At 36.5% G+C, this 22,819-nt stretch overlaps 2 protein-coding genes across 2 annotated transcripts; one reads left to right on the top strand and one right to left on the bottom strand.

Annotated features, from left to right (window-relative positions):
- The first annotated feature begins 14,010 nt into the window (after positions 1 to 14,010).
- On the top strand, positions 14,011 to 15,171 carry LOC112196973 (endochitinase EP3). The gene is made up of 2 exons (XM_024337477.2): positions 14,011 to 14,348; positions 14,555 to 15,171. The coding sequence occupies exons 1-2, from the start codon at positions 14,075 to 14,077 to the stop codon at positions 14,953 to 14,955; spliced, it is 675 nt and encodes a 224-aa protein (XP_024193245.1). The 5' UTR covers positions 14,011 to 14,074; the 3' UTR covers positions 14,956 to 15,171.
- Positions 15,172 to 22,194: 7,023 nt separating this feature from the next.
- LOC112199059 lies at positions 22,195 to 22,578 on the bottom strand. The gene has a single exon (XM_024340122.1). The coding sequence runs from the start codon at positions 22,576 to 22,578 to the stop codon at positions 22,195 to 22,197; it is 384 nt and encodes a 127-aa protein (XP_024195890.1).
- Positions 22,579 to 22,819: the final 241 nt, after the last annotated feature.

The raw sequence follows: 22,819 nt of genomic DNA, 5'->3' as shown, positions 1-22,819 counted from the left end.
CTCACATCTTCTCTCCATCCTCTAAAGCAAGCCACGGAGTTCAAGCAAGGCCGAAGGGAGAAGAAGGAGCCGTGACCTATTCCTCCACCATCCACCATTGAAGACTTGCTTTCAAGCTTCAAGGATCACAATGAAAATCATCCATCCTCATCTTCCATCCATGGTGTAATTCGACCTCTACTTTGTAACCTTTGTTTGAATTTCGTTGGTTTTGTTTTAGTTGACATTCATGATTGAATAAAGTTATTATTTCTGGAATTTTATATGATTGAATGAAATTTTCAGATTCTATTATTGTAATTCGAGAGTTGCTTATGTGAGTTTGTTTAATTAAATTTGCTTTATAGATATCTTTTGTATTTTAATCTTATGTGGTTCGAAACACTTAGGGTTTTGATATGAATGGTGCTAGATTTAAGAACATGAAATCAACTTTTTGTTTTGTGTAACTTGAATTGAAGTAGTAAAGGTTTTGGACAAAAATCGAATTTAATTAAAGAGGATTGCAATTAGGTGGACTTTTTCATACTAAGTTGCACACTTGAGTTGATAGCCTTTCTTTGTTCTTAATGCGTTAAACATGTCATGATTGACTAGCTTTCTAGGGCTTGATTACATGTTTGATAGGATTAATCTTTGTGCTTTCACTTAGGTTAATTGGCACTGAAAAGTAAAAAATGGGAAATTATTTGCTTTCGAATATTTCACATGATCAACTCCTTTCTCATGACTTAGATGAACAATATTAGGGTTTAATCGAATTTGATCATAGTTTCGGTTTTGATCTTTGTTCTCTCATTCCACCAGTGTATATATTTTTTTACATTTTCTTTATTTTAGTTTTTAATTTAATAATCCTAAAACCCCCTTTTGTGTTCATTTGTATATATTTTTATTCTTTGTTTTATTTTTGTAAATAATACTTGTTACGTTTATTAATTTGTTTTTGCAATTACAGGTGTACCCTCAATCCCCGGAATAGAACGATCCCTATTTACTATATACTAACGATGACATTTCAGGATTAAATTATGCGCTTGCTTTTAGCGTATCAAAATGGTGAATAAAATCAGATTAAATCTTGGGAAAATCAGCAATAATATATTTGGAAAGATTATGGATTTATTTTGGAGCTTTTTGATTGGTTGAGTGACATGGCAGAGCTGACGTGACATTAATTCATTGGTTGGAGCTGTGTGGTGCAACCAGAAAATTCCTTAGAAATTAAATTCATGAAGCCTTGCCTTCCCCTATATAACCCCCTATGCTACACCACAAGACACACCTCTTCATTCAGAAAATAATTCCAAACATAAAAGTTATTTCTCCTCCTCTCTCCATCCTCTAGTGCATCCCACGAATTTCAAGCAAGGCCAAAGAAGAGAAGAAGGAGCCGTGAGCGATCCATCCATCAACCACCATTGAAGACTTGCTTTCAAGCTTCATCAAGCTTCAAGGATCCAAACGTCTACATCTCCATCCCCATCATCCATCCACGGTGTAATTCGACCTCTTCTTTGTAACTTTGTTTTGATTTTCGTTGGTTATATTCTAGTTGACATTGATGTTAGAACAAAGTTCTTAATTCCGAATTTTATATGATTGAATAAATTTTAGATTCCTATATTGTGATTCTTGGTTGCTTTTGTGAGATTGTTTAATTAAATTTGTTTGATTGAAATCTTTTATGTATTTTTCTTATGTGGTTCGAAACATATAGGGTTGATATATAATTGTTGCTAGATTTAAGAACATGATTCTACTTATTGTTTTGTAAACTTGAATCAAGAGTAGTAAAGATTTTGGACAAAAACCGAATTTAATTGAAAAAGAATTGCAATTAGATGGACTTTTTCATACTAAGTTGTTCATTTGAGTTGATAGCCTTTCTCTATGTGTAATGCGTTGAACATATTATGATTGCCTAGCTTTCTAGAACTTGAATGCATGTTTGATAGGATTAATCTTTGTGCTTTCACTTAGGTTAATTAGCATTGGAAAGTAAAATATGGGAAATTATTTGCTTTGAATATTTCACATGATCAACTCTTTCTCATGACTTAGATGAACAATATTAGGGTTGAATCGAATTTGATTATAATTTTGGTTTTGATCTTTGTTTCTCTCATTTCATTCTTGTAATTATGTTTTTGTGTTTTATTTGTTTTCTTAACTTAGTTAATTTTCGAAACCCAATTCTAAATACCCCCCTTAATTTTGTAAATATGTTCATACTTTATTTTATTTTTGTAAATAATATACTTTGTTTTATTTTAATTCTTTATTTGTCTTATAATGACAGGTGTACCTTCAATCCCCGGATTAGATCGATCCCTATTTGCTTATATTACTAATGATATTTATAGGGTTAAATTATACGCTTGCTAAGAGCATATCACATGGTTCCCGATATACTTGCCTCAGTCACAACTGTGACACGAGGTCTCTTCATATAAAAAAACATTTAAAAATATCCCACATGACCCAAATTTTACACCAAAACTCAAAGTACTCTTTCAACACAATATAAATCAACAATTGCATGATACATCACATTCCCGAAAAGAGTAAATTTCTCAAAAAAAAAAAAAAAAAATTAGCATGTATAAAATCACAATTATTATACTTATGACAATGCCACACCATCAAGATATATATTTCACGTAAATACACAAACACACACACACACACACACACACACACATAGTCATCCACTTAGGAATGTCACTAATACCAACTAGTCTACAATCACAAAACTAGAGAAAATCATTTTTATAATAAAACCACATTTTAACTTACCTATGAACTGTAGACGATTAAGTTCATATAATTTAAAATAAATATTTATTTCCAGAAAACAATTTCGCGATTAAACTGAAACAATAAAGGGAACTTCATTCATAAATGAACCTCATGAGATTTACTCACCTCCATATCCCGCTGCATCTTCTCTCCCAGTTGAGATAAAGTATAGAACACTCTCTGTCAATCACTTAAGTAAAATAAGGTCTCAATTTTGTACACGATTAACAAAAGCGGTTACGGTTCGAATCGAGCACTTGAACAAAAAATCGAAGATTTTGTCAATCTAGACAAAACTTCCTCCGAGACCTTGGGGAGGTCTCGGAACGCTTCTAGGATCAATTTCTCACAATTATATGACGATCTAACAGTCGGATCATCACGGATTGTAAATCGAGTAAATCGAAACGATGCTAAACCAAACATGCTTCAAACGATCACAATATGACCCCATAATATATCAACATGATACGCTTTAAGCAAGCATATAATTTAACTCTATAAATATCATTAGTAGTATAAGCAAGTAGGGATCGTTCTATTCCGGGGATTGAGGGTACACCTGTCCTTGTAAAACAATTAAACAATTAAACAATTAAAATAAAAACAAAGTATAATATTCACACATATATACATCATTTACGATTTTAGGGGGATTTTAGGTTTTTGGTTTCGAAAATTAACTAAGTAAAAGAAACAAAGAAAACTATACAAACACTTATACAAGAATGGAACGTAAGAAACAAAGATCAAAACTAAGTTTATAATTGAATTTGACTCAAACTCTACATTGTTCTTCTAACTCATGTGAAAGGAGTTGATCATGTGAAACATTTGAAGCAAACGATTTCCCATATTTTACTTTCAACGCTAATTAATCTAAGTGAAAGCACAAACACTAATCCTATCAAACATGCATTCAAGCTCTAGAAAGCTAGACAATCATAACATGTTTAACGCATGAAACACATAGAAAGGCTATCAACTCAAGTGCACAACTTAGTATGAATAAGTTCATCTAATTGCAATCCTTTTCAATTGAATTCGATGTTTGTCTAAAACCTTTACTACTTTCGAATTAAGTTCACAAAACAATAAGTTGATTCATGTTCTTAAATCTAGCACCACTCATACATAAACCCTAAAAGTTTCGAACCAATTAAGATTAACATACAAGAGATATCAATTAAGCAAATTCAATCGAACAATCACACAAAAGCAACGTTGGAATTACAACATAAGAATCGAAAATCCTTAATCAATCATAAAATTTCAGATTTAAACTTTGTTCAAACATCAATGTTAACCAGAACAATTTCTAACGAAATTAAACAAGGAAAATCAAAAGTGATTACAAGAAAGAAGGTTGAATTACACCGTGAATGGAGATGGTGATGAAGAACTCGAATGATGAACTAATGAAACTCGAAAGCATGCTTCAAAATTGATAGGAGCATTTTAATGCGACGTTTTACTTGTTTTTCCCTGCATTTTCTGCGTTATTTCCTTAATAAAACCCTGTTTAGGAAAGTTTCCATTCTTTGATTGGGAAAGTTCCTATTTGTAGTAAGTTTCCATTTTCAGTAGTTTCTATTTTTCATTTTAGAAAGTTTCCCATTTTCAGTTTAGGAAAGTTGCCATTTTTCATTTTAGGAAAGTTTCTATTTTTCTTACTAGTTTCTATTTTCAGGTCCTTGTCACAAATGAGCTGAAATGAGCTCACAAATGGAGAGAGAAGATAGCCAACGTTGGAGGGAGACAAGATGAAGTACAAAGGGAAGCACAAATGAGCAGAAATGAAGAAAAGAAGTTTTCCTGGTCCAACCAGGAAACCCTGTCCAGAAAAGGAAAGCTTGCCAAAACAAGACTCTTGAGCCAACCATGAATGGAGATCGAATTAATGAAGTGACATGGCATGAGAGAAGCTTCTTGAAGACTCTAGATGATGACATGGCACAAAGGTGGCGCATGGAGGCCCAAGAACTCTCAAGACTTGTTGGATTTTCGGCAAATGGATCAAAAGCCCACAAAGCCCATGCAATTAGGGTTTGTGACGCAATGAAGAAACCCTAGATATGCTTGCCGTCCAAAATGAAGAGAGAAACAAGGAAAATGACGTGGAAAATCAGAAATTAAAAGGAGATTTTCTAGGGAGATTTTCTAGGGCTATTTTTATGGAAATTCATCAAGAGATAAACCCTAGAATATCTTTTGCCGTCCAAGCCAAGAGGAAAAGAAGGAAGTTGCCGTGTGAATTAAAAGAAAACCCTAGAGAATTCGGCAAGGAGATATTCAAGGGAGAAATAAAAGGAAAGAGAAAAAGGTGGAGACCAAGAAAAGCTCAAAAGAAGTCTAGATACATTCCTTAATTCCCTAAAGGAAGTTTGGCCGAATTGAACTACAAAAATCAGAATTATATCAAGGGAATTTCGGCAAGATTATTTAGGGAATTAATATTGGAATTTTGTGATTGGTTGCACCACCTCATAGGGCTTATGTGGCAAGCTATCATTGGAGGAAACTATGTGGCATTTTCAGATTAATCCCATAGAAAATAAAGAAGAAATACACGGCTTGGAGACCAAGTTGGCCGTCCCCTATATATCCTCCTCTTCTCTCAACGTCATGGGGTCCGAAGTTCCACACTTTTGCATTTACACTTTGAGAAAAAAATCAGAAACTCTCCCTAGCCTAGCCGTGTTCATCTCCATCCTCTAGGGCAACCACGAAGTTCAAGCAAGGCCAAGGAAGAAGAAGACAAGCCGTGCACACCATCCATCACCACCCTTGGAGATTGCTTTCGAAATTCAAGAGTCCATTCATCACTTCATTCATCTCATCTTCATCACGGTGTAATCCGATTCTCCTTGTAACCTTTGCTTTGTAATTTTCGTTGGTTTTGCCTTAGTTGACACAATTGTTTGAACAAATATTGTTTTCTGAAATTTTATGATTAATTGTTAATTTTCAGATTCATATATTGCGAATTATGGTTGCTTTTGTGTGAGTGTTTGATTAAATTTGCATGATAGAAATCTTTTGTATGATAATCTTGAATGGTTCGAAACATTTAGGGTTTTTATGTGATTGTTGCTACGAATTCGAGAACATGGATCAACTTTTTGGTTTTGTGTTCTTGAATCGATAAGTAGTAAAGGTTTTGTACAAAAACCGAGTTTAATCAAAGAAGATTGCAATTAGGTGGACTTTTTCATACTAAGTTGCACATTTGAGTTGATAGCCTTTCTAGGTGCTTAATGCATTAAACATGACATGATTGACTAGCTTTCTAGGGTTTGATTGCATGTTTGATAGAATTAATCTAGGTGCTTTCGCTTAGGTTAATTAGCATTGAAAGTAAAATATGGGAAATTGTTTGCTTTTGAACGTTTCACATGATCAACTCCTCTTGCATGACTATGATGAACAATGATGAACTTGAATTGATTTTAATCATGAGTTTCGACTTTGATCTTTGTTCTCACATCCCATTTGTATTTTTATGTTTTTGCATTTTAATTATTTTGTTAGCTTAGCTTTTATTTTCGAAAAAGAAAACCAAAAACAAAATCCCCCTTAAATTTCGTAAATAATGTTTATAATTGTAAATACCTTTGTGAATATTATACTTTGTTTTAATTTTAATTGTTTGTTTGTCCTACATTGACAGGTGTACCCTCAATCCCCGGAATAGAACGATCCCTATTTATTACATACTACTAATGACATTTCAGGGTTAAATTGGTCGCTTCCCAAAAGCGACATCAAAAATTCACGGCTTCAAGGTGGAATGGGAGAGTGCTCAGGGCTTGGTCTTGCTTATTCCTTCCTTGCTTGAAAATGCAGAAGATGAACTAGAGAGTGGAGAGAGCTTTCGCGTATAAACTGATTTATGAATTCTGGGGGTCTCTGTGAGACGTCTAGGGTGTAGAGTATATATAGGGAACGGCCAAACTTGATCTCCAAGCCGTGATATTCTTCTTATTTTCCCAAGGAATTAATTTAATAACTCCACATAGCTTCCACCAATGATAAATTGCCAAGTAAGCCCTAGTGAACTCTCCAAAATAAGTCTAAATCCCTTATGTATATATTATTGCCGAAATATATAGAGATATTTTCTGATTTTCTTCACCAATTTTGGCAACAATATATTTAGAGAAAATAGGGGACGAATCTAGACTTGTTTTGAACCTTTTCTTGATTTCTTTCCTTAAACTCCACCCTAGAAAATCTCTTGGCCTAATCTTTAATTTTCTTCTTGATTTTTCACGCCACTTTCTCTCTTCACTTTGGTTTTCACGGCAAAACATCCCTAGGGTTTAGGTTTTGCGTCACAAACCCTAATTTCATGGGCTTTGATCCATTTTGCCGAAAATCCAACTCAAATCCATAGAGTTCTTGGGCCTTGTTGCTTCGACTTCAAGCCTTTTCATCCTCCAACGTCAAGACACTTCATTTTTCCATTTCTTTTTCATGGTTGCATTGGAAAGTTGCTTGGTAAGCCTTCCTCCATTTCGCAGGGTTTCCTGGTTGAAACAAGAAAGCTTATTTCTTCATTTCTGCTCATTTCTGTGACCCATCGTGTCTCATATTCGCTCGTCTTAACGTTTGCAAGCTCCTCTTTCCATTCGTGAATTAATTTCCACTTTTTAGCTCGGAGGTCCTGAAAATAAAAACTTTCCTAAAATGAAAAATAGAAACTTTCTAAAAATGAAAAATAGAAACTTACTAAAATTGAAAAATAGAAACTTTCCTAAACTAAGAATGGAAACTTGCCAAAAATGAGAAATAGAAACTACAGAAATAGAAACTTTCTACAATAAGGAACTTTCCCAATCAAAGAATGGAAACTTTCCAAAACAGGGATTTTTCAAGGAAATGACGCAAGAAATGTAGGGAAATGGCAGTTAAAACGTCACATTAAAATGCTCCTATCACAACACGCTTGTATCGATGAGTAGGACACAGCAAAGAAAATAGAAGCATAAAATGTGCCGCTGACAACCCCTAACTTTGGTCATGAAACCTATGCCAAAATCTTTGATAACACTATGAGCAAGCGCGCAATTTAACCCTGAAAATGTCATCGTTAGTATATGGTAAATAGGGATCGTTCTAACCAAGGATTGAGGGAACACTTGTAATTGCAAAAACAAGTAAAGAATTAAAATAAATACAAAGGATAATATTAACAAAAATAAAACAAAGGATATATACAAAGTAGAGAAACAAAAAAGGGGGGTTTAAGAATTTCGTTTCGAAAATTAAAATAAATAAAATAAAGAAAATACAAAAACACATGTACAAGGGTGGAACGCAAGGAACAAAGATGAAAACCACAATCATATGAATGAAATCCAATTACAATTCCTATAGTTGATTTTCTATGTCATGAGAAAGAAGTTGACCATGTGAAACGTTAGTAAGCAAACGATTTCCCATATTTTACTTTTCTTGAATATTCAATCTAAGTGAAAGCACCTAAATTAAAACTATTGAACATGCAATCATAGTCTAGAAAGCTAGCTACTCAAGAACACATTCAATCCATGAAGAACAAAGAAATGATGTCAACCAAAGTGCACAACCTAGTATGAAAAAGTTTATCTATTTGCAATCCTCCTTAATTGATTTCGACTTTTGTCCAAAGCTTTTACTACTTATGATTTAGGTTCACAAAACTATTAGGTGAATTGTTAACCTAAATCTAGCACCAATTACATGCATATATCCTAAATTGGCCACCAAAGAACATAAACATGCAAAAGTTTTATGTAAAGCAAAACCAATCACGCAATTTCACATAAGCAACATAAAAATCAACATATAAAGAAATTGCAACTTTATTTCAAAACATATAAACGGGCTTTAAACTTTGCCCTTAACGTCATGTTAACTAGAATTCATAACTCTACGAATTAAAGAAAGGAAAACAAAAGAAAGTATGAAATACACCGTGAAAGATGGATGACAAGCCTTGAGATGAAGAACTTGAAGATCCTTGAAAGCAAGCAATCTTCTAGGGACGACACAAGGATGGATGACGGCTAGGATTTTGATGTATTGCGTGACTTCTTCTCCGCTTTGGTTGAGACGCAGAGCTTCTGAAGACTTGAGAATGGAGAGAATTTTTTAGATGTTTATTTTCTGAGGGAGAAAGGTGTCTTATGGTGTTGTGGTTGTGTGCTTTTGCTTCAAGAATTGCTACTATTTATAGTGAAATTTCTCCTCCAATTTTCCTTGATTTTCTCATGACAGAGTCTTCAATTTTCTGATCTCTTTTCCCCTTAATGACTCATTGTATATTCCTTGAATAGTGACCAGATACATCCCTTATTCCTCTCCTTTGAATTGCACTAATTTCTTGCAAGATTTGTGCTCACAATGAACTCCTATAATCAAGAAAAATCAGAAATTAATTGGAGTATATAATCAATAAGAAATAAGATAATTAGGAATAAATATTGACTATGAACACTCCCCTTTTATCTCCAAGAAATAAGAAGAATTTATGTGAATAAAAACCTTATTTTTGTACTTCATCTTATCCTTCATGTTTCCTTGATTTCATCACTCAAATTCTCAAAGGGATAGACTCTCTTTAAAACAAGAAAATCAGAAATAGGAAAGTTCAAAGGAAGAAAGTTCTCTAAAACAAAATAGGAAATATTTCCTAAAATGAAAGAGGAAAGTTTCTAAAATGACTTATCCTTCATTTACGCTCATTTCTGTTCTTTTTACCACTTTTCTCCGATGTACCTAGAAAATAGAACCTAAATTAAAAATGATTAAGTAAAGGAAATAACTAAGCAAAATATGAAGAGTTAAATATTAAAACGTCGCATTAAAATGCTCATATCAATCTTCACAACAACAAGCCCAACAACTTTCATAACTACAATGAAGTCTAGAAACAAAAGGATTCCTGAATTTACCTTGAAAGTTCAAGAATTCGGAAAAACCCTAAAATCCGATTTTGTTCGATTCTTCTGCCTTGTTGCAAGTTGATTCAAGCTACTTGGAGAGATTGATGTATGTTTCAAGGGCTTCAAAACCTGACCGGTGGCGCAGCTAGAGGTGGCTGGAAAGTGGAGAACTCACGATAGATTTGAAACAACGCAGCCACCATGCTTTCTGCCTTGTTGCATCGTCTAGGCTGCTATTCGCCTTGCACCACCACAAATTGAAAGAGAAGGAAGTGGCAGTTCGAATGGGACCAGTGGCGGTCGGATTGGTGGCCAAATGGTGGAGATATGGCCAAAAAACGAAATTGGGTTTGGTTGGGCGCTGAGAGAGAGAGAGAGAGAGAGAGAGAGAGAGAGAGAGAGAGAGAGAGAGAGAGAGAGAGAGAGAGAGAGAGAGAGAGAGAGAGAGAGAGAGAGAAAGAGAGAGAGAGAGAGAGGGATCGGGATTTCCGGATTTGGAAACCTGGGTTTTTTTTATATGTTTCTAATTTTCTTTTTCTATTTATACTAAATTTGCAAAAAAAAGTATTTAACTCGAACTCGTATCGACGCGCTTTACTATTTATGTGAAGGAAGTTTTCACAAAATCTTAAATTCAACCCTTGAAGCGAGAGTTTTGAGCAATTTATTCGTTCGAAATAATTTTTATTTCACAATTAACATAAGAACAAGGCACCAAAACAATAATTTATCCGGATTGTGGGTCACTGGCAAACTGAGCAATCCCAATAATAGTTTTTACTAGACTTACTAGAACAAGCACACAAACAAACTGGTGTTATCACGTCTGCAATTTTTAATTTATTTATAGTGAAGAGGGTTCAAATGAAGATTACAAGTTTTATAAAAAAATGGAGTGTGTAGCTAAACAAAAATAATGTGGAAATAAAATTCCTTTTGCAATAATGTGACATCGAACAAAAAAAAATTTACATTTTAGAATGATAAACAGTGTAGGAAGAGGTCAACTCTCATCACAGCTGAAATTTCCAGGACTGTTTAATCATTCTAAAACGCAAATTTTGTTTCCGCATGCAATTCAGGAAAAGTATAACTGTATATGATCAAGAAGTCTATTACTTGTCCAAATAATAAACTCTAGGAATTGAAATTTGGTACATCAAATCTTTTAATTTCATGTGTGATGTTGATGGCCATAATGCCGTGCTCGATCAGATTGATGTCAACTTGTTCGGTACTAGCTGGGCTTCCGTTTCCAAGGCGACACTAGCCTGAACCTGCCTAGCGTTAATGAAAGCTTTGACTAGTTAATTTACTTAATTTTGGTAGCTTAATTGGCGGACTCACTGATCGAAGCAACGTCTTTTTCTTTTTCTCCTCTTCTTTTTGGCTCCGTAATTAGTGGTGCAGCAGCCTGCATACGTGCCCACCTCGCTTCCAGATTAACAATGAAAAATCTACACAGTGATTGAATTCTATCGGAATATAAGTCAAGCTTTTATGTTTATTCTTTTATGTTAATATTTCTTTTATTATTTAAAAGCTCTCTGTCTAAATAAAAAGTTTTTTTAGCTGCCACATCTTTTAGACTTATTTTATCAATTAACATTATATCTTATTAAAGCATTGAGTTTAGTGGATACAGGGCACATCTCTTTAATTTAAGTTGAAAATAATTGGCTGTGGGGGCATTATGCTATATTTGGACCAAAACTTTGTTTGCTAGGTTATACATCATCACTGAATAACACTGTGAACAAAAATCCAGTGGACGCGTCAACACCCAATTGTCCTATGCTGGATCCGCCAGTGGTCCCGAGGATGTTCCGGGGGTGCTATCGCACAAGATTTTGGTTTTCAGAGGTCTTTGGGTTCTAAAGATTTTTATATCTAGCTTGTTTAGCATGTGCAGAAATGGTGGGTCTATTCAAACCTCCCAATTTGCTATTGGAATCTCCTAATTTTTGTAAAAATTAATCTGATTTTACCTCTCTAATTGAAAATACAAATTTTTGGCCTCCATTTATCCAAAAACAAACAAAAAATACAAGTGCAATTCCAACTGAGAAGATCCAATACCATATGTTTACACTTTTTATTTCGTATGTCTTCTCCTTCCCCCCTCTCTCACTCACTCTCTATCAAACTTAAGGAATTATAAATTAATTTAGGGTGCGGCTATTGCCACCCTACAATTTTCTTAGTTCACTCTACAGACATTTGAATTATTGAAAGACTATATTACCCAACTGCAAAATGACTAATAAATACACTAATTTTCTAAAATACAAATCTGTAGGGAAAACGAAATACATAACTAATTAATTGCATACAAAGACTACTTAATTTCTCATTGCATTACATCAATCTTCATCTTCTCCACCCAAATTAAAATTTATTACTATTTTTTTTTGTCTTTTTGTTGCCTCCTCAACAATAATTCGTTATTCAGTTCACAAAACTATTAGTGTTAATTTTATCAAAATTTTTGCAATACCCTTTGAGAACACTGAAAGTATAAATTTAAAACACAAAAAAAATATCAATCCCTTCTTCATTGCTCATAGTTGTTACCTTACTCATCTTTTGACATTGATTGAAATAGACGAACATTCAAACTGAAAGAAAAAATAGAAAAAATGAAAGTAAATCAGATTATGATTTCATTAGGAATCTTTAATATATTTTAGTTTTTCTATTGGTATAAATTAAATGAGAGATTTTTGTTAATTTTTTTTATTTATTTAGATATGTCATATAAAGATATTTCTGGAAATAGAAATGGGTTAGATAAGTAAATTTAATAATCGAAATTAATATGTAGGGTGTAATTAGGGCTGTCAATTCCGACACGACCCGATAACACGACTCGAAACCCGCACGAAATAAAGCGGGTTGAACCCGCACGATTAAAAAGCAGGTCAGCCATGGGTCAACCCGCCATGACCCATTTAATAAATGGGTCGGCCACAGGTCAACCCGCCAACACGAAGTGAACCCGTATAACCCGATTATGCTATACTTCATCCTGAAATTTTAGACGTTGGGAGTATTTGATCATAGGATTAGACAATTTGAAATATTTTGCTTTATAATTATTAGATTTAATTATTTATGAATAATATATAATTATTTACATTCTTCGTCTTATGGAGTTTTTAGTGAATTTAATCAATTTATGCATTTTTTTAGTTAAATGGGTCGCATTGTTGACCCTTAAATGAGTCATTTTATCAAAAACGACACAACCTATTTATTAAATGGGTTAAGCGGGTTGGAAACGGGTAACCCGTTTAATAAATAGGTTGGGTTTGGGTTTAAATTTTTGACACGATTATTAAATGGGTTGGGTTTGGGTTTGTATCTTGCGACACGACAAATACCTTGACCCGACACGAACCCAACCCGACACGACCCATTGACAGCCCTAGGTGTAATGAGCATGTAGGGTGAACAAAGAAAATGATAGGGTGGCAATAGCTGCATCCTTAATTTATATTTAATTTAACCAACAACAATAACAAAGGAAATCCAATGAGGTATTTAGAAATAGATTTGATGAGCAACAGAGGCAGCGAAGATCAAGATTCTACAATCATTTATTAAAGAAATATAATTCGTCTTTAAATTTCACTTTCTATTCTCATTATCAACAAGCAAGCTTTGCTCTACAACCAAACAATTAACTCAAACCAGTTTCTTTCTCTTTTCTGCTCATATTTGTTTATGGGCCAATTGACATTAGAAATACTATGGCTACCGAAGCTCTGCAGTATCATCCAACGAACTCGAGCTCTGAAGATATATGGATGGAATGGGAGCTTCATAAAATGAAATTCTAAAATGTAAAATAAAAATAAGGGTAAATTAAGAAATTTGATGGACAAAAATAAGAGAGTTGTGAAAAGAAAATTGGAAAGTATGAATAAAATCACCTGTGTAGAAAAAGAAAACTACTGCGTGTGAAGAGAATACCTCCAAATTAACGGTTATTGATGACCGGCAACAATGAAAATTATTTTGCAAACTAAGCTAGTGAGCTAGCTAATAAAGTAATAACTTGAACGAGTCTTCGCATATGTATCTTATCTAGAATGAAAACATGAACCAATCTGTCCGTCACATCTTTTTACAAGTCAAGTCAATTGATCAAGATCGATGATATGTTGAAATTTCAAACCAAATTCGTCTTCTCTAAGTAGACGTCGACCTAACTTAATTAATATTACTCGATCATCATCGATCCATGCCATGCATATTCCCCCTATAAATACCCGATTCCATCATCTTAGTTCTACACCCAACTCTATACACATCTATAGAGATCGAGAGACCAAAACAAGATGGCTTTCCAAGTTGCAGTCTGCACCATCCTAGGGCTAGCATTTGTAGCCCAAATTGCTGTTGCTCAAAACGTGGCAGATATCGTTACAGCGGACTTCTTCAACGGGATTATTAACCAAGCTGCCGCTGATTGTGCCGGCAAGAGCTTCTACACCAGACAGGCTTTTCTCGATGCCGCAGGCTCTTACCCCAGTTTCGGTACCTCCGGTTCCGCTGATGATAATAAACGGGAAATTGCAGCTTTCTTTGCTCACGTCACTCATGAGACTGGCCGTAAGTACCTCCTCATTTCTCATCGTCCATCGATCTAGAAGGGGCATCACACACACACACACGTACATATTACAGTTGTACGTAGAGGAAAGTGAAATGTACTGATACTAATATGCACTCACAAATCACCACCCATAATTGATAATTCCCTACGTTGGACTTGGTATTAATTAGAGTTTTTTTTGTTAATTGATGCATGGATGCAGATTTTTGCTACATTGAAGAGATAAATAAGAGCACCTACTGCGACACGACCAGAACAGACTACCCATGCAACCCCGACAAGCAGTACTACAGGCGTGGACCACTCCAGCTCACCTGGAACTACAATTACGGAGCTGCCGGAAATGCCATTGGCTTTGACGGCTTGAACTCCCCCGAAACGGTGGCTCAAGACCCGGTGATAGCATTCAAGACAGCCTTGTGGTATTGGATGACCAATGTTCACTCCGTTATAGGCCAAGGATTCGGAGCCACTACTCGAGCCATCAACGGTGCTGTGGAATGTGATGGCAAATCCCCAGCCACTGTTCAAGCTCGCGCCAACTATTACACTGACTACTGCACCCAATTTAATGTTGCTCCCGGTGACAATCTCTTGTGCTAGACATATTTATATTTTTACATGTTTACTGATTGGAATAAATTAATAAAAGTGCAGCTTGCCTAAAAGAAAATAATATACATCAGCCTCATCTCTCTCAAACATGTAAGATATTTTGTCGATGTATCATGCATGTTAAATCCATGAAAGGAGAGGACTACCTCCTATTGTGTAGTCCACTCATCAAATAATTAAATAAAGAGCTTGAAATTTTTACGAGCTTGGTTAGTTGAATTGGGAAGTTTATTCTTTCATTTCTTCAAAGACAATTTTATTTTGATTGCCAATTTTACAATTTAAATGTCGGGTAAATTCCTCCTATGGTACCTGAGGTATTGCTACTTGGACAGTTTGATACCTGATGTATTAAAGGGGACAGTTCGGTACTTGAAGTCAGACTCCGTTTGACAGTTTGATACTTCTGTTAATTTTTCTGTTAAATTTAAGGATAAAATTGACATTTAGCATATATGTATAAAAACATAATAAAAAAACATGAGTTTGTGGGTTTATTTTTTTCATAATTTTATAGGTATGAATTAATGCTTTTTTTTTTTTTTGGAATGAAATTCAACATTTATATTCATCACAAGTCAGAATAGGCCGATACATACCATTCCGCTAATAGGCAGACAAGAAGCTAGTGGTAGTACCCACAGGTGGTACATACATATAGTCCTACTCATTATATATTCAAAGACATAGATATAGCGGATAACCTCCTTCGGTACTACTCCAGAGACGCTAGAGAGACATATAGTATAAAAATGCCTAGTTTCCTAATATAAGGAATTATTGTAAATAGATAAACTAAAAACATAGAGATGGGCCTAGGGCAAAACACCCCAGCCCAACATAGAAGCCCAAAAAGGACAGCCCCATGAAAAGAGGCTCAAACTCTGGTCTGGCAAAGATTGGTTGGGCCCAAGCCCAAACTTCATCTTCCTCAGCAGACTGGCCATGCATACAACTCCGGCGTAGGTATGAATTAATGTTTATGAGTTATGTTGAAGGTGAAACATTCGAATTTTATGTTTAAGAAATACAACTCCTGTTATGGATATAATATGCTATATGTTCAAGTAAATCCCTATTCTGTGTTTGGCCCAAACTCTAGGTTACTTGACCTAGTGGTCATAGGGTTACATTAGAAGGATCTAGATTCCTATTCAATGTACGATTACTTTCCTTGTATGATTGAGATTCTATGCATTGTAATCATCTATATAAAGAGGCCCCTATTATCAATGAGAATACACAGCGATTTTCTCTCAACTTCTGATTCCCTAAAACACGTTATCAGCATGAAAACCTAACCCTGAAACCCTAAAATCGTAGCCTTCAAAACCCTAGCAACTACCGCTCACAGCGGCCCCGCAGCATCCCCTGCAGCGCCCGCGACCTCGCGACACCGTGGCCCTGCGACACTTAGTAGTCGTGAGCGCGCCCTGCATCTGCTGCCCCTGCAGCCCTATTCTCGCTCGCTATTCCCCGGGAGTGCACCCTGCATCTGCTGCCCCCGCAGCCCTACGCTCGCTCGCTACTCCCCGCAAGCGCACCCTGCATTTGCTGCCCCTGCAGCCCTACGCTCGCTCACTACTCCCCGCGAGCACTCCTTGCATCAGCTGCCCCTGTAGCCCCGCAACTCCCGCTCACAGCAAGCGTCGCCCAAAGCTCGCTTGCCTCGCACATCCCCGCAGCTTGTTTTCCAACTCACTTGCATCAACACGCGCGTGTTCTCAAGCCTCGAATCAACAAGTAAGTTTTTAAGATTAAAGTTCCCGTTTTGAAGTTTTTCATTCTTTTCTTCTTTTTCTCAGGGACTTGCAACCTCCCTTCTTCTACTTTCTTCTTCATAGGGGAGACCAAAAAGCCAAACTGTGCGGGTCATACTTACTCCAAGCTTGGAGCTTGTAGAGTCCTCCAAACTTAGAGTTTGTTGAGAAGAAAATGATCGACCACATACATCGTTGTTTCGATCTAATCCAAAACCCCCCTTGGAATCTGATTTTCTTGGAAGCGACTACACTCAGAAATTCCTAATTTCTTGGAAGCGACTATGCTCAGAAATTTTATAGTTTTTTGTGGTAGCCTTTTTCGCTCCGAAACTAACCCTAATCTTATGTTGTTTTTCAAGATGAGTAACCTGAATAAGTTGAACTTTTTTCCACTAGAGACAACTGGCGCAGGTGAGTCCGAGATGTGTGCCAACATCTTAAGGCTGATAGACTTCCGGAAACAATCCAAGAGCCTAGTCAGAACGTGCTCTCCATTGAGCAAGCTACTGCTTTTGAAGCAAATCAAGCTAGAGCCATAGTTCTCATGACAAGGCACATGAATGACGCTCTCCAAAGTGAATACCTCAATGAGGAAGACCCCAAAAAACTATGGGTGGAACTTGAGCAGTGATTTGGCAACGTTCGTGACTCCCTGCTTCCTGATTTAGAAGTGAGATGGCATAGCCTCCGCTTTTGTGATTTCAAGTCTGTGCTTGATTATAACTCGGAAGCTCTTCGTATCAAGTCTTTGATGGAGTTTTGTGGAAAAACCATAACTGATACGATGTGATGTTGATCGAGAAGACTCTCTCTACCTTCCCCGTCTCTGTACTGATGATTTCAAAGAATTATCGGATTGATGTGAATGGAGGATGTATCACGAGGTTTCATGAGCTCATTGGTGCCATGAACGTAGCTGAGAAGCACGACAATATCCTTGTGAAGAACTATAATGCTAGACCCGTGGGAACCAAGTCTATTCCAGAGTCTAACTATAGTCGCACCCCCAAGGGAGAGCGCAAGGAGCGAAACCCTAAGAGTAGGGACAATCCTGGACGTCCTGGTCCATATTCTTGCCCTAAAGAGGAAGGAAATCACCAAGAGAGGCTTGCACGGAACCGTGGAGGTCAACGTGTGAAGAGAGAGAGAGAAGCGGAGCCTCCAGCCATAGTGGTGACGCCACCAAGAACAATGGTCGTCCAAACCGCGCACCAAAGGCGCCTCGATCAAGGGAGCCTGACCATAATGATGTTTGTCTTCGATGTGGATCAACTGGACATTGGGCAAAGGCATATAAAACATCCCAGAACGTTGCAAACACATACATGATGTATCGTGATGCAAGGGAGGAAAATTACATGGAACAAGAAGATCAAGATGGCGATCTCGATCTAAGGGTGGAAGACTACAAGGATCAAGACCCAAAAACTGACGATTTTGATTAAGTCTTTTTATTTTCCAAGAGATGTAGGCAATTGCCATATTATTTTTGTAGTAGATGCCAATGGTATTAGTCTTTCTTCAAAGTGGGCGTACTCAATGTAAATGTGATATCTAGGAAGGTTTTGAGATAAGTGGTACTTAAGCGAGCCTTGCTCCACCGACATCGAGACTCACCTGGTCACATTTGTATATGAATTACCGAAAGGAGTTAGATGACTACCATTGTTTTGCATTAGCTAGTTTATTGGATTAAATTTTCTTTGGTCAAAGAAACAATGATGTAATTCCGTTTGGCTTATTAATAAAAGTTGAGTTCTTTTCTTTTTGACTCATTTTTAATTATGAGCTTTTCTTTTAGAAATGGATGAACTACAATGTCTTGCGGATAGTGCGACTACGCCCACCATTCTACGACATAGGCAATTATTCTTAGAGATATTGCCTACATATTCCTCTGTGACTACGATGGCTGGGCCATCATGTTTACTTCAAGGACATGGAATGGCCTAATTCCTATTGCCAAATGGCACCTTGATTAAAGTCACTGAAGCTCTCTACGCTCCTAAGGCAAATAGAACCTTATTGAGCTTCAAAAATATAAGAGCCAACGGATTCCATGCGGAAATGCATAATGAGAACGGAAAAGAGTTCATTTGCATTACCTCTAATGATTGCGGACGAAAGCGCATCTTAGAGAAGCTTATGTGTCAATCTAGTGGACTTTATGTCACCACAATTCGATCAATTGAATCCAACAATGTGATAAGAGAAGATCTCTTGGATTCTAACACATATTGGCTTTGGCAAGATCGACTAGGACATCCTGGTCATGATATGATGCTCCGTATACTAAAGACTTCACACGGACATCCATTCTTTAGAGTGAGAAGAAGCAAGAATCGAAAATTGATTCCTGGACTTAGCAAGACCGCGACAATTGCAGCATCTGGCGTTGCAGTTATCTTGGGGCGCCATAGCTAGGGCCGCCCAAGTCCCATGTGATGATGCCATCAATGGCACCAACCATGAGCATGACGCCATGGTTGTTCCTCCCAATGGCCATGACGCCATACATACTAATTCCCATGGCTCCAACGCCATGTTGGGAGATGTAGTCGCACATTTTGCTTCTAATAGTGCTACAAATGCGCAGGCCCAACCAAAATCCTCATTGGTTGCTTCTACGGCCCCTCGCTCATTTTGCAAAGCCTGTTCCTTCAGGAAATTAGGACCGAGACCGTCCTACGCAAAGGATCCCAAAATACTCATTCCGTTCTTACAGAGAATCCAAGGGGATATCTGTGGACCAATTCAACCATCATGCGGACTTTTTAAATACTTTATGGTATTGGTTGATGCGTCGACAAGCTGGTCACATGTCGCTCTTTTGTCCACTCGAAATGCTGCTTATGCTAAACTCCTTGCCCAGATTATCCGTCTACGGGCTCACTACCCTGACCACCCAATTAAGTTAATTCGACTTGATAATGCTGGGGAGTTTACATCGAAAACGTTCGATGACTATTGCATGTCAATGGGGATTGATGTAGAGCATCTAGTTCCCTATGTTCACACCCAAAATGGTCTCGCAGAAGCCGTTATCAAACGACTACAAATGATAGCACGGACATTGGTTATGCGCACCAATCTCCCTGTTTCTGCTTGGGGATATGTGATTTGACTTTCAATTAAGCAAGCTTAGAACTAAATTTTCGAAATGCAAAGCTAATAATGGGATTTGGAAAGTCATGCTCAACAAAGCATATGCATATGCCATGTGTGCCACCGTAAATGATTCATGTGGGATTAATATGAACTGCATTTGTCTAACCATCAAACTCACATGCATATCACTCATTTTCACTCAAATGTTTTATGGTTAGTGTTTGCACTCAAAAACAATTCGATTGACATGGTTTCCATATGCTTGCTCTTCCATCTTTTCTCCACATGATCATTGCATGAGTTCTCTTGGATCACAAGGTCTTTTATTTAGGTTGTAATGGGGCTTAGGTGAGGGGTTAAAGAAATGAAGGGAAAGGTAAGTACAAATTCTAAGCCTCCTAGTAAACAATTCTCTTGTTGAGTCCCTTTTTCTTTTGGCTCTAAGTGCTTTGTAGAACCTCCTTTTCTTTTCCACAAACCCAAAAACTACAAAAAACTATTATTCCCCCTTTGTACCACCCACACTCTTTTTATGTTTTTTTCTTTTCACTCACACTATTTTTGCATAACACTTTTTTCTATTTTTTTCTTTCATTTTTTATTTTCTTTTCTTTGGTGACCCTAGTGCATATTGACTTTGAATAATTATTTATTTATTTATTTTTAATATATTTTGAACATGCTTCTAGGGTCACCCTTTTCTTTTCTTGGCTACAACCCGTAGCTCACGCACACAATACTCTATCCACCTCACACTTATTCTTTTGCACACTTCTCAAACCCATTTACAAGCACCAAACTAACAATAGGACTCACATTGCTTACCACTTGACTTAGAAAGGGTAGGAAAAGTGTTTAAGATTTTAAAAGGTAGACATTTGTGGTGGTGGAGAAATGAAATGGCTAACACATATTATATAGGCTCAAATTGGCTTACTAATGGATTTTCATTTTAAGGACAAAAGTTATTTGGCCGTGGTGGATTCCTAATGCCTTGGTCTTCCCCAATAACAACTCATGCTTTTGATATAAAGTCTCGAAAGATTTGGAGCAAGTTCTAGATTACATGCACAATGAATTGATCACACAACGAAAGATTTAGTGCATTTGAAACTTGTACGCACTCTCTTAGGCTCAAAATCTCACATACTTAGGCTCAAAATCTCACATATTAGGCATAGATAGTTTTAACAAATTTAGTCCTTATCTTTTCCCACATGAGTGCATCTAAAATGACATAGGCAATATGAGTTTAAATGCATGTGAGCACAAAATGCCAAATCCATTTATTAAATAAGCATTGATCTTCAATCACTAAACATGCTGAAAATCACTCAAACCAATTAGACATAAGTTCGGTTTCATCATCGGGGGTTGTTTCATCTTTAGACCACGTAAGCAAGAAAACACACATTTTTTTGAATTTTTTTTTAATTTTTATGGATTTTTCAATAAGAAAATAAAAAGAAAACAAAGGATTAGGAATGAAATTACTTAGCCTTACACCTCACACTTAAATCACACATTATCCTCAATGTGCCGTTATGAACAATTGTGAAACATGTGCGAAGCTTAGGACCAAATAAAAACTTCCTAATGCTAGTAAACACAATTTATTAACAATTAAAAATGGCCAAACAAGCACCTCACACTTAAAAAATCATATAGTCCTTAATGTATAATGAAGCTATTAAGATCCTATCAACATTTTGGGGAGCATGCATCATTAATGGCCAAGACTAGCATTAAAAAAATTAAAACAATGGAAAGAGAATACGGGTATCCACCGCACACTTGAACTTTGGATAATCCTTTCAATAAAAGATAAATCTTTTGTGTCTTATCCATGGACCAAGGGTGAAATAACTATCCAAAATTCTCAAACCACAACATACTAACACTTAAACAACTAAACCACACACTTGAACTTTGGATAATCCTTTCAATAAAAGATAAATCTTTTGTGTCTTATCCATGGACCAAGGGTGAAATAACTATCCAAAATTCTCAAACCACAACATACTAACACTTAAACAACTAAACAAACAATTCATGCTAGGAAAGATAAAAGTGAGAGATTAGAAAGCGCAAACTCTTTGAAGATCCCCATTTTGCTCCATAATGCACATTTCCATGGTGATAACCTTACAAGGCTCAGTTGGGCACTTGCCATCCGTTAAGCTCCATGCATCAAGAACCGAATGAACCTCTCACTTAAGCTTTGAACAAAGCAACCCATGACTACTTTACACCTTTCAAATCTCAAGCTCTAACTTCCTTATTATTTTTCCTTTCTTTTGGAATCCTCCAAGACGGGTTTAAGTTTAAGGACATTAACAAGGTCCATAGTGCTTCCTCAAATGGATGGAGGATCCACAAAGAACTTCACCTCCTCATGAGTATCCTTAGGTGCACTTCCCAAGTAGGGCTTGACTCGATGCCCATTCACCTTAAAGGTATCACCATTCCTCAAGTTCTTCAAAGTCACCGCTCCATGTGGGAATACTTCAATGAGCCCAAATGGTCCAATCCATCTTGATCTTAGCTTGCCCGGAAACCATTTCAATCTTGAGTTGTAGAGAAGAACTAATTGACCAGCTTCCAAGTGCTTAGTCCTGAGTTTTTGATCATGGAAAGCTTTTGTTCTTTCTTTGTACAACTTTGCATTCTCATAAGCCTCCATTCTAATCTCATCTAGCTCACAAAGATCAAGCTTTCTCTTCTCACCACACTTATTCATCTCAAAATTCAAAAACTTGATAGCCCAATATGCCTTGTGCTCTAATTAAACCGGTAAATGACATGCTTTCCCATAAACAAGACGGTAAGGAGACATTCCAATGGGAGTCTTGAAAGCGGTCCGATAGGCCCATAAGGTATCATCCAATTTGTTAGCCCAATGATGCGCCCTTAGCAAGCGCATAATTTAACCCCGAAATGTCATTAGTAGTAAAAGTAAATAGGGATCGTTCTATTCCAGG

This window comes from Rosa chinensis, chromosome 4 (genome assembly GCF_002994745.2).
Source record: "Rosa chinensis cultivar Old Blush chromosome 4, RchiOBHm-V2, whole genome shotgun sequence".
Taxonomy (NCBI): Eukaryota; Viridiplantae; Streptophyta; class Magnoliopsida; order Rosales; family Rosaceae; genus Rosa; species Rosa chinensis.
Note: the sequence above shows the minus strand (reverse complement) of the source record. Positions and strands in the feature narration are given on the sequence as shown.